At 37.4% G+C, this 17538-nt stretch overlaps 2 protein-coding genes across 5 annotated transcripts; one reads left to right on the forward strand and one right to left on the reverse strand.

Moving 5' to 3' along the window:
- Nucleotides 1-413: 413 nt before the first annotated feature.
- LOC111343083 (bifunctional arginine demethylase and lysyl-hydroxylase PSR) lies at nucleotides 414-6438 on the forward strand. The gene is made up of 4 exons (XM_022950224.2): nucleotides 414-1115; nucleotides 4120-4255; nucleotides 4475-4607; nucleotides 5118-6438. Exons 1-4 carry the CDS (start codon nucleotides 472-474, stop codon nucleotides 5201-5203), a joined length of 999 nt encoding a protein of 332 aa, XP_022805959.1. The 5' UTR covers nucleotides 414-471; the 3' UTR covers nucleotides 5204-6438.
- A 979-nt stretch (nucleotides 6439-7417) lies between these two features.
- LOC111342630 (uncharacterized) lies at nucleotides 7418-13892 on the reverse strand. 4 transcript variants are annotated; one of them, XM_088754037.1, is made up of 5 exons: nucleotides 13791-13892; nucleotides 9860-10124; nucleotides 9438-9632; nucleotides 8290-8433; nucleotides 7418-7968 (listed from the first exon to the last, which is right to left on the reverse strand). In XM_088754037.1, exons 2-5 carry the CDS (start codon nucleotides 10100-10102, stop codon nucleotides 7807-7809), a joined length of 744 nt encoding a protein of 247 aa, XP_088610163.1. In that variant the 5' UTR covers nucleotides 10103-10124; nucleotides 13791-13892; the 3' UTR covers nucleotides 7418-7806. The 4 variants fall into 4 exon arrangements, with proteins under 4 accessions (XP_088610163.1, XP_088610162.1, XP_088610164.1 ...); XM_088754036.1 differs by lacking the exon at nucleotides 13791-13892 and adding an exon at nucleotides 12075-12324; XM_088754038.1 differs by lacking the exon at nucleotides 13791-13892 and adding an exon at nucleotides 12269-12288.
- Nucleotides 13893-17538: the final 3646 nt, after the last annotated feature.

A 17538-nucleotide genomic window follows, 5' to 3' on the forward strand; every position in this document is an offset into this window, starting at 1 on the left:
AAAACAAAAGATATCCAGGCAAAAATACAGACAAATCAAAAATTTTGTTACTTGCAAAAGCACATAATTCCCTAGTTTCGAGAGCTTTCTGGTTGTATGAGTTGCTTGGCAAACTCTAACCGTGAAAAGGAAAATCGGTAAACAGTTCGTCTATACCATCTCGGGCTTAGGCTCCACGGATGAATTGATTTAATAGAGACTTCTTTTTGTTCAGAACAAAGAGTACACGCGTCCAGCTGTGTCGGCTTTTAGTAGTTGAACTATCGATGAAACAAAATATCAGAAACCTTGAAATTGTCGAGTGTGAGCTAAAAGTACTACTCTCTGTTCCGCAAATAATTCACTCGCACTTCCGTTTCCATGGTCTAATATTTACCCAAAATGTCAGCGGTTGCATGTTTATAAGCCCTACCCTCTTCCTACCCTTGGTTACTTCCAATTGTCACCTATGACAGAAGTGTGGCGACTGAGATGGAGAACGATCTACAAAAAGTCACAGAATCCTTCGGAGCACTGCGAAAGAGGGCGAAAGAACTAGGAATTAAAGATTCACAGCTGACGAAATTAACCTCTGTGAAAAGTCTCCGTAAGAGACGATCAACCCGTCTTGTTTTTACCAGCTTTGTTTTCGGTTTGGTGGGAATATTGACAGGATGCGGATTAATACTTTATCAACAAGGCATGCTTTCAAATCAATCTCTTTGGAAAGTTGCTGAATATGTGTTGGATTTTGACATCGAGAAAGACTTTTGTGTCATTCCGTACCCTGAAATAATTTTGGACATGTTTCGTCCGCCTGTAAACTGTACCATTTGCGAAGACGTGCATCAAGTCGATAGAGTTTCGTTGCTTTCAAGAGATGAATTCGTTCGAAAGTATGCTTACACCTCGAGACCGGTGGTCATCACAGATGGAACAAAGGATTGGACTGCTTCTCGGCATTTTAGTTTCGATTATTTCAAGTCAATTTACGGTCCTGAAAGCCCAGTGTTGTTGTCAGAAGATGAGAAGTGTCAATTCTTCCCCTACAAGACGAATTTTAAGTCTCTCCAAGAAGTTTTCAATATGTCTAAAGAAGATGCAGATATGAAGGGGAAACCGTGGTACATCGGGTGGTAAGAGAGCCTTTTTTCTGTTTTCTCCTCATTCTCATGAAGTGTTATTTCATGTTATATGAGAGATTTATTTGATTGAAAACGGAAGTCTTAGTTTTGAAATTAGCGTTCAGCATTTTGTTAACTGCTTGTTAAAAAATCATGAAAATCTTGAACATGTTTTAGTTAATTAGTGTGAAAAGGTCAACCTCTGGATAGAGTCAACAATTCATTTGTGTGTGAGTCTGAAATTTTTGAAAAAGTGGCTAGAGAATTTGCCAAGCTAGACTGTAAAAGTCTTAGTGCTCTGTAATCCCATTTAGGACCCATTTATTGAAGTATTTTGCTCAATTATTAAGCGTATGACTTGTATATTACTCTTTGTTTACCGATAAGTTTCGTTTGAATATTTACAATCTGTAAGGAAGTTTGACCAAAATCTGAAAGTAGCCAGTCAACGGCTCAACCTTGAATTGATAGCAGATAGCTGTGGCCTGAATTCCTTATTCATTATTTACCGATCGTAGTTTCAATTGTCAATTCATAATCCTGTGGTAGGAATTATTTCGCTAAAAAGTAATTCCAAAAGCAGAACTTAAAAATTAATATGTTCAGAAATTTCCCGTAGGGATTGTATGCTTGAATATTTTTATGTATTTTGTTTTTTCAGTATTATTATATAGAGGCAAATGGCCAATACTCTTCACAAACTTTATCATCACAACAGATTAACAGACTAAGGAATTTTATGTGTTGCAAACAGTACAAAAAGGTTGCCTAACAAATAGCTTTAATGAGCCGTTCAATGAATGTGCTCAAATTTTGAATGTCTAAAGGAAGTAAAGGGTTGCTCAGAATTCTCTAAAGCATGAAGGAGAGCGATGAAAACAAATTGACAGCAACGCATGATTCATCAATTCAAGACGTGATATTACCTCTGGTGGTTTGAATGAAATGAGATTCACACAAGTCTGTTTCTGTTTTGCCTTGAGCTTACTAAAATTTATGTAGCCCCATACAGTTGTAGCACTTTCAAATTCTTTTTCAATGAATCAAAGTGATCTTTGCCAGATCTACATCAACTTTAACCCTAGTTTTAGAGTATATTTGAGCTGGCACAATGGACATATAGTTTTGCAACCTTAGGAAACTTTATTATTGGATATAATATGACAGATGGGGAATGATTTTCATTTTATAAATAACTCAAAAAATGTCTGTTTGAGAATTGTTCCTTTACATGTTTTTGTATATTGCTAAGCAGAGCACTTAAAAGCCATGCTATTATGGAAATGAGATTGGGGTCAAGAAAATTCACCTGTGAGTTAAACAAGCTATTGCTTGTCTGTTCATTCTGTTGCAAAAAGAAAAGAAAAGTTTGGTACTTTATTTCTGTATTATATTATATAAGGTGTAGAATATACATGCATGTTTTAAAAAGGATGTTATTTAAATTTTCATTGAACTGATGCTTGTTTAGGTCAAAGATAACATCTCTGTCCTATAATGGCTGAGCACTTTTAATTAAACACTGATGAATAAGAAAATGAAAAGGAGAAATTATATATAGATTTAGCCAAGCCTAAAAGCAGCGCATGCATTTTTTTTCCCACATCTCTCAAGGACACAATGCCTTACCCCGGCCAGGACTAGAAGCCGGGTTGTCTGACTCAAAGCCTAGTGCACTGAACACTGAACTACTGCACAAAGTTGTGGGTAAAAGGGAAGAACAGCTCCCTTAAAAGTCTGTCAGCCGACTGTCGGCTGGCAGTATACCAACAGTATACCAACAGTTGACTGACAGTTGACCAACAGCAAATTGACACTTAAAAATTTGACAAGTGTAAAGACATTGCAGTTACTTGACCCTTACCATTCTTGTAGAATTAGTCGCATGATGTCCCACAAATTGAGCTAAAATTGCATCATCGTATGTCCCGGGTAAGTTTATCTATGAAATCACCCTATAATGCATTGTGGTTTCTTTTGGGGCATAATATGTGGACTTTCAATTATCTTTGTTTGAGTTTATTTTTGGGTAACATTTTCAGTTAGTGTATTATTTTTCTACTTAGTCACTTGTCAGAGACAATAAAAGCTGCTTACGTTTAGTAAAGAAAAAAAAGCTGCAAGAAGCCGCTGTAAACAAATTTTTTGCTTCTTGACAGCGAGGATGATGTGATGGGATTGTGAGGGTTTTGGTATCTAAAAGACCTAAACATAGGAGATTGTGACGAGATTGGTCCCAAAAAAACCTAAACAAAATGGCGGACTCAAGTGAAAAAGTTTCATTTCGCATCGATATGCAGTGTTCTTCCATGCAAGCTGAGGCTTTTCAGGTATTGAACAGGGGTTCTCAACTGACACTTGGCCAACAAATTACGGACATGCTTCCAACGGTTGGCCCACAAATGGCCAAGATTTTCGTAAAAGGCGGTAAATGACAGTCAGCCAACTGTTGATCAACAATCGGCCGACAGTTTTTGGGGGAGCTGTTCTTCACTTTTTCCAAGTTGTGGCATTGATGTGCCTGTAGTACAGTTTACTGGGCATGCTAAAAGTAGCACCTTGTATGGACACCTCTATGGTCAAAAGTCCAAATTTTTTCAGCGTGATGGATTACTTCTACCATTTTGTATAATATTATGGGGCTATGCTCTGTGAGCTCAGCTAGTACCAACCAGAAAGTACAGTGCATCTCTAAAGTTACAGCTTTTGCAATGAAAAATGATGACTTTTATTGTGATAAAAAACCTTATTCTGTTAATGATGAAGCTGCTCTTAGATATAATGTTTACTCTTTTACAATTTATTTTTTTCAACCTTGAGATTATCTTCAGTATTTAAAACTACTTTTAGCTTGAAGTGAGTTGACAAGACCCATTCTGCGTGGGAGACAAAAACGTATTTTTCACTCTTCCAAAATAGCATCATAGATGATATGAACATTAAGTGGAAGTTTTCCTTTCAGTTTTATATTGTCTTCTCTTTTTCAAAGATACTGTTTTGTTTTGCAATCATGCAGGTCTAACTGTGACTCTTCAGCAGCTAATGAACTTCGTAAGCATTACAAAATGCCATATTTTCTGCCTGATACTTCAGAATCAAGCAAGACTGATTGGTTGTTTATGGGCTGCCCAGGTTATGGTGCACATTTGCATGTAGGTGTTCTTCCTTTTCAAGGTGTAATGTTATAATTATTAATTAATAATGAAAAAAATATTTTTACTTCTGCTTATCTTTCATCAAGATTACTAAATGGAACATATGTTATCTGTGTGTGGATGGGTGAAGTTATGATCCATCAAACAGTTTTAAATTTTCATGGTATATTAAAGGGAAATAGCTTATTGTTTTTGGGCAATTATTTCAATCTATAGATTGACAATGTAGGAAACCCTTCCTGGCAAGCTCAAATTAAGGGAACCAAAAAGTGGACTTTGGAGCCTCCTCCAGAATGTGCCCATGTTTGTGATCCAAAGCTTCAGGTGACAGTCAACTCAGGAGAAATAAGTATGTCAACTTATATGTTTCTTTTGTTACTTTTGATAAAGAAAACCACTATTAGTATGGTTATTTACCTCCTCTCCCTCCCCAAAAAAAAACCTCATTAATTGTTGTACAATAAACACTTTTTAACCCTTAAACTCCAAAGATCTGATTGTTGATTCTCCCCTTAAGATGCTTAACATCTCCTTGTAAATCAGTTATGAGAGTTTGGCATTCAATCAAGAATGGATAATGTATGGATAATATAGGGAGAAGTTACATTTTAGTCACTTCTAAGAGTTAAAAGGTTGAAAGACAAAAAAAAAGAGAAAATCTTCCAGTGGAGTGGCATAAGGGTACATTCGTGTTTAACATACACTTTTGTTTGGGAGTATGGATTAATATTTGTTTACAAAAAGTTGATGTTACTTTTTACATTAATTACAAAATACACTATGTTTTTTATCCGTATTTCAACTCTGTTAGTTGAATTGATTTTGATTATAACTTTGGTGAATTTATTCTGGATTGTAGTTGTTTTGGACACAAACAAGTGGTTTCATCAGACAGACATTGTTGGTGAGGAACTAAGCATAACTATTGGGTCTGAATATGACTAAATGCTCTATTTTATACACTGAATGCAAATATGGTGGACTACTTGGTCAGCCTGGGTTAAGTTCCCCCAAAGCAAAGGTAGTCAGGCCTTGGTTTCTCTCCTGTGGAAAATGAAGTATCCAATATTATGGATGTTTGGGAAGTTGACAATGGTAAATTTCTTTCAAACCCCCCCCCCCCCCCCACCCCAACATTAATTTTTAAAAAGTTTATTTTTGGATTTGTGCTTTAATTGGAGCAGAGTTTGTAGTTCTAGCCACAATGAGAGAACCAAAACTTAAACATTATATTGATTGATTTTATCTTCAACAACAGAATAGTAGCATGAGAAGAGGCGTAATGTTTTACTTATTTTGGAATAGCTGTACTTCTAATATAAAGGATTAGATTAGGATAAGATTTTACTAATATCTTATAAATATACAGGCATATATTGTTATGTATTATATTTTACAATTGTGGTGCGATGCTGTAAACTATCAAGTGAGTATTTAAAGGTTATAGTTTGGCATTCTTTAGGACTATGATATGTAAGAAGGATATAACATCATTTCTGGAAGGATGTGGGAGGGAATGCCGCTTTTGTTTTGGTTAACTGAATGTGGGCATATCTTAGGGCTTAGCTGTAAATGTTAAAGAGGAAATGTAAAACTTCGCCTTGTGGTACCACTGAACGCTTTACTTGAGTGGTGTGGATTTTCGGCTTTTTTTAATGTTTTAAAATATTTATTTATTTTTTTTTTAATGATGTAATGTAGTTTTAGGATGTCCCTAATTAGTGCCATTAATTAGTATATTAGTTTTAGAGTATTTATTAATTTGTGTTAATGATGTAATGTAGTTTTAGGATGTCCCCAATTAGTGCCTACGGGCACTAGAACGACTAGACACGTTAATAAAGGTTATGTATGTATGTATGTATACTTAAACAGAAATTTCAGTAGCATATATTTTACATAATAGAAAATATTTTTTTTGTCTGCCTAGAGCATGGGTGACTGATAGAGCAAACAGAATTGTTTATGAGTTTGCCAGGATTTTTCTTGAAATGTTAAGTACTCTGCCAGTTTGAAAGTGTTTGAAGTAACGAGACATCAAGGTCTAGAAAGACTAAGTGGAAGTGTGTGCTAATTGTGCGTTTGTGGCAGGTGTCTCGTAAGTTTTAGATGTTTTAAAATATCTTTTAAAACAGAGTGTGATGCTGACAACGAAAATAAAGTTAATATTGACACTGTAAGGTATGTTTTACAGTGATTACAATTACAATTTACAATTTATCACTTATAGAGCGCTATTTACAATGACAGATCAACAGCGCTTTACAATCAATCCTAACCCGCCCATCCCACCCCAGGGGAGGACATCCATCACACAGTAATCTCGTGCGTGGGAAATTAACGTCTCCTACCCCTAACCCTGTAGGAGACGGGACCTCCATTTATTCGTCCCTATCCGAGAAGACTAGAATATCTAACCATTTCTTGATGTTATAGAAAGGTAGCATATTCTTCTCAATTATTTTAAGACCTTGAGTGTTGGTCCGGCCGGGGCTCGAACCCTCGACCTCCCGCACAACAGTCCAGCGCTCTATCCATTGAGCTAACCGGGAGGCGGTTTACTGATTTAGCTCAGTATAAGTTTTTTTTTTTTTTTTTTTTTTTTTTTTCGGAAACAGCCCATATTGCGGGGTTGATTTTATGAAAGACAGACAAAGTATTGGGGTGTAATCGCTGGGGGATGAAAAGACAAGAAAAATGATGTCGACTTTAGTATGTTTTTGAATCTCAGAATGTTCTTTATACCTAAGTGGATCACAATACTTTTGGTTCAAAAATCCAACGATAGACTGGAGGAGGCTAGCGTTATCACAGTGGGAGGCTTTAGAAAGTATACCAGATCTAAGTTCATATTCTCCTACCTTTCTTTATTTCCCCAGTTTACTCGAATTTCCTTACATGTTCTCCGAAGTTGAAGTTAATTAGGATTCCTGTCCCCAGAAATAGCCGTGTCCCATGTTCACTAGTGGATTCCCCAGCGAACAACTTAAATGACTTTTTTTTTTTAAGAGATTGGTCCCATGCATTTGCAGCAGATCAAGTCGAAGCCAAACGCGAATTGCAACAGAAACATCTGACTCGAAAATCTCTCGTTAGAACTCTTTTTCTAAATAGAAGACTAATATTCCCCTTCCTAAATCAAACACCAAAACAACGGTGTTGCAGTTTAGGTCAGAAGCACTCTGACCATGAACAAACTTTATTTTTTTCGGTTCACATAAAGTGACTGGGTACATACATAGGTCAGTAAGTTGCAAATGAGTATACTGGTTAGTTGCGGTTTAGTACAAAAAACTAACTAAAATATATGACGGGAGAAATGGTTCGGTTTTTCTAACTTAAAGCACACGATCCCGTCATGACGTGTCACATGGTGTAAACTACAAAAACACCGAAGCTAACGTTGCAAAAAAAGGAAAATAGCTAAATAGAGTAAGATATTACGTCATTTTAACCGAATCGTAGCCAGATATTTCTAACGGTAGCTAGGTTTAACTTACAACACACTGGTATATCTTGTAAGCTAGATAAAGGTTTCCTTTCCTTGTTCAAATCTCAGTTTTGGGTTGTATGGTGGAAGGCTGGGTACCAAGCTCCTGAGCCGTTTGTGCACTGTTGTCAGGGGCTTCCTCTCCTCTCTGAGTAACGATCATTTTGAAGAACAATCGAACGGTTTCAAAGAACGAAAAGCAGGCCAGGAAACCAAAAATCTGTCAAGAAAGGAAGAAAATCTTAAATTCAGGTTGAGGTTTAGGAAAAGAAATGAGGTTTAAGAAAATTCCACATTTTTTACTCCTCGAAGGGAAACCCTCTGTGCCCTTATAAGCCGGCTGTTTCTATTTTATAAGTAGGTAATTTGGCTTTAAGCATTCAAAACATTCTACCACCAATGAGTAATTTGCACGACTAGGCACTCTCTTCATACGCTTATTATCTCTGTAATGATAAAAGAGCCCTATGACATAGTCGTATACTCCATTTCCTATGACACATATTAAGGCCTTAAAGATAGGCTGCCATTTTCAGATTACCAGAGCCAAGTAGAGTTCATCAAGGTTGGTCCTTATAAGCAGAGGCAAGAAGTCGTACATCTTGGACACTTCATGCGCATGAAACACGAGGGTTACTGTACAAGCCACCAGTAAGATGGTTAGAACGATATGCACAATGAAGCACTGTAGAGAAAAACAGAAAAACTGAACCTAATAGTTTCAGAAGTACTTGAACTATATCACAGGACAAATGACAGAACTTTGTCATTTCTATTATTATCATCATTTTCATCCTCCTCATCATCGTCATCACTTCACAGTCATCGTTATCGTCGTCATCATTGTCATCGTCACCGTTGACGTCATCGTCATCATTGTCATCGTCATCATGATAATAATCGTCATCGTCATAATCATAGTCATAGTCATTGTCATCATTTTCAATGTCATTACAATTGTAATCCTATAAATATTTTTGGAGGAAGGGAGGGGAATTTCGATGGGGCAGTTTGGTTCAAACTGTTGAATAATCCCTTGTCAGGGTACGCAAGTCCCGACGATAAACCTACAAGGAACAAGATTTCTCAAAGTTGAAGAACATCAAAATGAACTGCGAATGATGAACACAAAAACATTTATGATAAATTTTCAAGACGCACACAAAGTGTGATGTGGCTCCTTTCAGTAATTCTGTCAAATTTCTCTACCCTCTCATAGCAATCCGCCATTTTGAATCATCTTTAGTTCATGCGCATGTACAGAGCTGGGTCTGTAGTAGTTACACGACGAACGGGCATTTGATTTGTTTTTTAATGAAAATATAAATTTGATCTGAGTTCCAGGTGAAGCATGTACAAAAAATGTAATTGGAGCAAGATTTGGACAAAAAATTGTCTGCGAAATTAGATTTGGGCAAAACCTAGGCTGAAAAATGAGATTTCTACTTCACCCTCCATTCCTATTCATGGTCTTGCATACAAACTCTTGAGGAAAGTCTGATGAAATACAAGGAGGGTGTCATTTTATTTTAGAGGAGTATCAATGCTTCCTGCTGATTTTTGCGACTCTCTTTCTCAGCCATGCGAGTATGTTAAATGATCTCAAAAGTTAAATTTATTTTCACCAACGATGAACTTACGATAACCGTGCGCATTACTGCGAAGATCGCTGTCATATTCAAAACTTACGATAGTTGTCAAGAGTGACGGTTGCGAAAAGAGGCACTTGATGTGGTTGAAGCCAAAAACAAACCCAATTTGAAACACAATGGACTCGATCCAGCAGAACACTGTGATTCCCTTAAAAAAATTCACTCTTCCGTTAGTAATTTCATATCCATTGGTATATCTAACAATCGATATCCAGGCAGCTGACAGGAAAAGCTGCAACAAAAAAATTAAACTGTATTAGAAGTGTTATAACAACAAGTTAAAGCGTAGGTTTGTTGCAGTACCTGACAGTTACTAAGCCTGAAGTGTTAAATTTAAAAATTGTTCCCAGAACTGTTTCGATTATGCTTCAGAGGAGCAGGCTCAAGAAGCGATCTTTCTTATAAAAAATTGGTAGTTTATTGTGAAAACCATTTGTGGACTGAAGAACAACTACTCACAAACTCAACCACTCTCTCTGCAATCAAGGCACTTTGCCAGTAAGCAGTAGTCTTTGGCACGGCTGGCGCTGCTGCTGGCTGAACCGGTTGTACCTGAGGTTGTCCAACCTGTCCAACCGGTTGTTGAACATACTGTCCAGGAGAGGCCTGGGCCTGGACAAACAAGGGCTGGAATTGACCTGGAGGGACCTGGCCAACAGGTTGCTGATAAGGGAAAGCCTGGGTCCCAGAAGTTTGGTTCATTTTTCCAAGAGTTCTCGTTTCTCTGTTAAAGGAAACAATTCCTATAAATCTAATCAACCACAGTGAACTAAGCCTGACAAAAAAAGGCTGTGTTTCGAAATAAAGTTTTATCAGTCCGAAAATATGGGTAAATGATTGGTTCTGCGGCAACCTTTCGACTTCAAATGAGATTGACATGCCACTTCCCCTTACAATATATTATTTTACAGATCACTATACAAGGAATAGTTTTTCCAAGAGTGAATAATTTTCCAAGAGTGGATCAGTGTGTGAACGTTTTAGATGAATCTTCACTGTTACAACTACCACTCAATATTAGAATCTTGAAGGGAGAATTTGGAATCAGATCTTAAGATTTAGAAGGTTTCTTTATTGAACTTCAGCAGAGAAGACTGTGAATGCCCTACTGCTGGCTCTAGGCAACGATGTAAGAAGTTCAGTGCTTTCTGGTGAACGCAGATATCAAGAAGAACACATAAATTACCAGCAGCAACTCCTCTTTCAGGCCTTGGATTTAAAAGGCTTCTTTGCCATGTTTTCTTTCCAGCAGAGTTGTTTGCTCACACTTCTTAGTCATTTGTTATAAATGCTGTCTTACAAACTCAACCTGATTCAAACTGTGTGATCGAGAATCATACTTAAGAATTATAAAAGCTTATTTCTGGACAGAAAGGGTTAAGAAAATGGAAATTTCTTGTCGTTTTCACCTTTTTCTTGACAGTTAATTGACCATGAGGCTTTGTTCCTATAAAGAAATTGGATTGGCTTTCTTGGAAAGCCTGAAAGCGACGAAACATCAGCCCACATTCGCAATATAAACAGGTCTCTCATGATACACCAGGATGCCACTGAAATGTATATACGATCAGTCTCATTTTACCATACCTCATGAGACACTTTCGACGCAAAAGATATAGACTGTAGCAGCATGTAGGATTCATGTCACATTTTTACATGGCCTATGAATTAATTAGCGCTAGCTGCCAGTAGTTAAGGTTGTCGCTTTGACTAAGTGCTTACGCTCGAAACGTCACTTCTTACGGTGGCCAATTTACATAAGTTGATAAAATGCATATCAGTTGATAAAACCAATTTGTCTGTGGCTTAGTTGGTCGGTGATCCGACGACGAAATCGGTTGGAAGGTTTGAGGTTTGGATCTTCATCGCCAGGATTGATCTTTCCCAATAGTATTTATCATCAATTACGCCGCCTAAAAAGACTGTTAGACCATGAACGAGACCTAAATTGTGTAAAAACAATAGACTTCTTTTGCGCAGCCTAAAGGTTGATATATTCCGAAAACGTATTAACAATGATAACATTTAGCAATGCTTACAAATATATCACTGATCGATGGAAAGTATTAGGAAATGGCGTGGCTCATCTAGAGATGCAGCCTATCATCGAAACATTAGCTATAAAAGCTCTTTACATTCGCTCTGTTGAAGAGCTAAAACGCTCGAAACGTTAGCTTTAGAAGCTCTTTGCGATATTATCAATTCAGACGATAAAACCAATTTGTCTATAGGCTAGTCGGTCGATGATTTGACGATGAAATTGGCTGGATGGTTCGAGGTCCGAATCCTCATGCGGTGAAATAAGATAATTCCCAATGGCATCTCGTAACAAATGCTCGCCATTTATCGCTAAAATTCGGCTTTTTGATGATCGAGTTTTAGGATTCGCTCTTTCCCCAGGTTTTTTTACAACTGTATTTATCAGCAATTACATTTTGCAAATAAAAGGCGCCCGAAAAGGCTGTAAAACCGTAAGATCTTAATTATGGAGAAAAAATTCACTAACTTAATTGGGTGTAGCCTAAAAGTTGATTGACTTTCCGAAAACGTACTTACTACGATAACATTAAGCAAAGCATGAAAATTGTACATTAACTATATCACAGATCGATGAAAATTACCTAGAAATGGGGTGGCTCATCTAGACTGAGATGCTATCGAAAATTAATAGTACCTTTGCGGAGTGCAGAGTTATCGTCCGAGTGTATAAACCTCTATAAAAGCAAGGGGAAGTGAATATTTGTCTTTCCTGAAGATATCTCTTGACGACTGAATGGCTTTTAGAGCTTTGTTCCTTTCAAGAAATTGGATTAGCTTTCTTGGAAAGGTTGAAGAGAGGAAACATCGATCAGCTCAAATTCACATTACCAGAAATCGTGGACATTTCGAGCCCGAGGTTCTGTTTGCAAAACCAAATTAGTAAACCGACAAGGGTGACTGAAAAAACAAAGTCTTTACTCGATGTCATTCTCGCTAGCCATCCGGAACGATATGCATACCCCAACTTGTGGTAATTTGCATATGGGTCTCAGTGATCACGATCTTATCTATGCAGTGCGAAAGAATAAATTACCAAGGGCTAAGGCACGTGAAATTGAATACAGAAGTATGCGACAATTTGATATAGAAAAATTTTTAAATGACCTAAAAACTGTTCCCTGGAGTTCTGCTTACATTTATGACGACGTTGATGATCTATGGCACCATTGGGCTCAATTGTACACTGAAGTGTTGGACAAACACGCACCAATAAAGAAAAAACGGGTCAGAGGTGATCAGTTGCCATGGATAACGCCATTAATTCAACGCGAAATCTCGGGTCGGAATGGCCTGTTTAAGAAACATGCAAAGAGCCCAACAACAACCTCTTGGGAGGAATTCAAGAAACACAGAAACAAGGTCGATTGAGTCAGTTTGCTAGACATAACGTCTCGTAGTCACGTTCGACGTGACTACGAGACGTTATGTCTAGCAAACTGACTCAATTATCGAACACGTTCCTGGCCTCGGCCCACAAAATTTCATCACAAGAAACAAGGTCACATCCCTGAAACGAAAAGGGTTCAAGGCGTTCTGCATGGAGGCATCGTCAAACACTAAACATCATGGTGAGTTTTGGAATAAGTTGAGACCTTTGTTGCCAAGCAAAGAAAAGAAGCAATCAAAGATAATTCTGATTGAGAATGAGCGTGTAATTACCGATTCATTAATGGTGGCTGAAATGTTCAACAACTACTTTTGCGAGGTGTCCAGGAGTGATGGTGACAGTAAGGAAATGATTGAGTTTGTTGATCATCCTAGTGTTAAAGTCATTGCTGAGAAAACTTCTGAAGATGTTTTTGACCTCGTCCCAGTTGATGTTGGCTACATAAGGAAAATTTTGGATACTCTTGACCCTCACAAGGCTGTTGGTTGCGATAAAATATCTCAGAGGCTACTTCGTTTATCCTCACCTGTTATTGCCGAGCCGGTTACCCGTTTAATCTATTATTTTATTACCAATCGTCAATGGCCAATAGTTTGGAAAAGCAGTGACGTTGTTCCTGTTTTCAAGAAGGAAAGTATGACGGATAAGACCTGCTATCGTCCAGTTTCTGTTCTGACTTCCTTATCGAAATTATACGAGAAGGTATTGTTCGATCAAATCTATGAAGCCTTTTATTGGCGACTCTCACCGAATCTGTCTAGCTTTCTCAAGGGTCACTCGTGTTGCACGGCCTTATTGAAATTGACTGAAGATTGGAGAACCTGTCTTGACAGAAGAGAAGCTGTTGCAGCGGTGGCTATCGACTTAAGTAAAGCTTTTGACTCTGTTTGTCACCCGCTTCTCCTAGCTAAATTAAAGGCATATGGTTTTACGCATGATGCGCTGGAAATTATGACCGCTTACCTTACTGGACGGAGACAGAGAGTCAAACTTGATGGTGTATATACTTCGTGGAGAACCCTTAAAACTGGTGTACCACAGGGGTCCCTGTTGGGTCCACTCTTATTTAATTTGTATGTTAATGATCTTAATTATTTTATTACTAATACGTCCTTGAGGCTATACGCTGACGACACTACTCATTACGCCTCTGATGTCTCACCAACATTATTGCAGTATATAATTAACTCTGATCTGAGCGTTCTATCGAGATGGTTCTCAATGAATTTTTTACAGATTAATGCCGCCAAAACTCAAGCTATCGCTATTGGCCCGTCTTCATACCAGTATGATTTCCATCTTAATGATTCTAATGTCCATACAAAGGACACACTCAAAATCCTTGGGGTGGTCCTAGATAGCAAATTAACATTTAAAGCGCACATAAAACGACAGCTGAATAAGGGATGCGCAAAGGCTTCGGCTTTGCGGAGAATACGTAAGTTTATTTCAAAGGACGTGTTAGTTCGTTTATATAAGGCCTATGTTCTCCCTCATCTTGAGTACTGCAGTCCCCTTTTACTGGGAGTAGGTAACGCGGAGACTACTAAAATAGAGACAACTAATTACTTTATATTAAGAACTATATTAGGCTTCTCGAAGTCTGTGTCATACGACTTCCTCCTCAAGTTGGCCGACATTAAGTCTTTGGAGAATCGTAGGCAATTCCAATCGTTAGTTATGTTATATAAGTGCTTGTATGGTAAGGGGGCTCCTTATATAAGTGATTTTTTTAATTTTAGAAATGTACCGTATAGTTTACGCGGGCTCAGTACAAGGCTAGATTTACCTCCTTTTAATCTTGAGTTTTTACATCGGTCTTTTTCATTTTTAGCTAGTAAACTTTGGAATGCGCTACCCCCTAAACTCAGAGAATCTCAAGATAATGTTTCATTCAAGCGTTCTCTTAAAGCCCACATGGCTTAGTGGTAGTGATTGTAAATATCGTTATTGTTAATATTGCTAATATTGTTAATATTGTAACTTTTTATTGATAGCTCTTGTCTACGATCTTCGATCCTGTTTTTAGTTATTTAATAGATCTACTTATTATTTGTATTCTTACAGAAATTATGTTTTATTTCTAATTGTACATACACGTACACGTTTTAACGAGAACTTCTGTACTCCTAGGTGTCACGTGTTTAAATAAAGGATTGATTGATTGATTGATTGATTGATAACAATTGTCAGCGGTATATCATGTTGCACTCCAGAAAAATAAAATCCAATATGGCGGCACTCATCGCTCGTTCGAAAAGGAAACGTGTTTCTTGCGATGTGCTTCATAGGTTGAGCACTGTTGATTTATTGTAGGCAGAAAATAGTAAAAAGAGAAGGTCGAAAGTTAACTGCATGGGATTTTATGAGGCAGAGCGTGTTGTTGCAAGCCGAGATGATGTAGAGGTAAGAAGAACAGACCTTAAAGTAAAATTGTTGTCAATTTTAATATCAGCAATTTATGAAGTGTTACTACATTTAAGGGAGCCAAATATCTTGTCAAGTGGAAGGGCTATAGCTCTTTTGAGAGTACAAAGAGCCCGAAGAGCACCTTTCACCCACTTCGTCGAGATAAATTGTAGTCACTTAATCGTGGTTTAAGCTTCAAGATTATATGCATGAAACTTTCAGTTTTACAGTTTCAGTGTTTACAAGCTTACTACAACGAATATTATCTTATCAAAATGAGATGGAACAAAAAGAGGTTTCCCTGAAGGAAAAAAAAAAAACTATGTACCTCTATTCTACTGAAATAAACAATGATATTTAAAACCTACAAATAAAATTTCTTGAGCCTTTATCTATTATCTGTTTGCAGTTACTTTGAATCTCCAAAGCCTGGGAAGGAGATAATTGAGGAATGTGTCGACAGGATGCGTGTGTCATTGTTAGATGCCCTAAGACTCAAAGGACCAGAGCAGAGACTGACTTTAGAATTCTGTCATGATGTATATAAATATTTGTTTTATGGGAAAGGGAGGGATGCTAAAGAAAAGAATTGCCATTTGTTTGATGAAAATGATTTTAGTAAATGTAAGCTACCACCTAGTTGGAACTGTATATATGACAGACATGGGGATGGTGTCAAACTTAGATTTCTTCTTAAAATGAGAAAATTCCTACAGTTGTCTCCAGTAACATATCAGAGGGTAGCTGAGAACATTGTGGAGGCCCCAAGGGTTTATATTGAGAAGATCACTACCAAGTTTATTAAAGTCCCTTCATCATTTAATTGGTGTAATCAAGTGAACTTACAATGGAATTAACATAGCATTCTTTGTAAATTAATTTTTTTCACACTCTATAACTTCTCAGCTTTAGGCATTACTGATTTTCGACATTATTAATTTCACATGATGCTAGGAATCATAAGAAACTTATTCATTATTATTCCTGGAGCTGACCACTGGGCTGGAATCCTGTTTCAATATGTTTTACCAATGTTACTGAGGTCAGTATTTAAGGATTAATTTTATTTAGCTGGAACCTCTCAATAAAGTTAATGAGTTCCTGTTTTTTAAGTTTAGAGGGGCCCTTTGTACTAAGACCCCTCTCTTTCATGATTTCCTTGAGCCACTTGATAGTGAGTTTGCTGTAATCTTCCCTGGGAGTGAGGTCCTGCATGTCTTCATCTTCGGAAAGTTAAGCTTTTTCAATGAGTCCAATAAGCTCCATATTTTTAAGTTTTGACTGGCCTTTTTGCCAAAGACCTTTTTCTTTTATGAGTTCTCTCAACTGCTTCACTGAGAGGTTTGTTAAATTCACCTCAGGAGTGGGAATGTCATCATCCTGAATTGTATCAGGGGAATCCACACAGCATGCGCTTTTCTGTTTCCTAATTTCACCGATTTCAGTATTCCAGTACTCCAGCTTTCTTTTTGTACACTGACCTTTCATTCTCTCATGATGTTTCAAATCCCATTGCCTACTCTCTGTATAGAGTATGTCCTTTGCTGCATCCCATTTGTTAGACTTGTTGAACAGTACCCTTTTTGCTTCGTCGTTGTATTTTTCCACACCTTGACCAGTGAATTTTTTGAAGCAGCCATGCATTTTCACAAAGAAGGAGATGTGGTACACCAGAGTGTGCATGTAAGGGGTTACCCTTGGTCTGGTATACCCAGGCCTTATCCCCTTTAATGAGCAAAACAGCTCAACCTATGATTTGGCCTTTACAAAAATGGCATTTGCAGCAGTTTTGGACAAATTAAAATCAGAAATCTGATTATACAAACACTCAAAATCAGTCCAGATTTGCTCCACTGTTTCACAAGTATCAGGATAGAGAACGTCCCTTAATTTTGAGGGAAGTCCATTGAGCAGTTTCTTCTTTTGAGAACCAAGAAGACTAGTAAATTCTTTTACTTGGCTTTCTGACCCATCTGCATTTTTTTTGTTCCATATTGAAAATGAAATGCCCAAAGAATTAATCGCTTTATTTTTTTTTGTAACTCTCAAGAATCTCGGACATTTTGTTTTTATATGCTGTAAGCAAAGCTATACTAGATGGGTTTGTTTTTAATTTTTCCCGCGTATTTACTTTCATTAAAACCAAGCCTGGTACTGCTAATAGGGGACTTTTGAGAGCCTGGAAGCTAAATTATATCCCGTGAAACATCTGGACTTAACAACAAACAAAATGGCGACTGGGTGAAGTTTGGAGTTGTGATGCTTTTTCTTTTCCGTGTCCGACCGAAATGGGTCATTCGCA

Source organism: Stylophora pistillata, chromosome 3 (genome assembly GCF_964205215.1).
Source record: "Stylophora pistillata chromosome 3, jaStyPist1.2, whole genome shotgun sequence".
NCBI lineage: Eukaryota > Metazoa > Cnidaria > Anthozoa > Scleractinia > Pocilloporidae > Stylophora > Stylophora pistillata.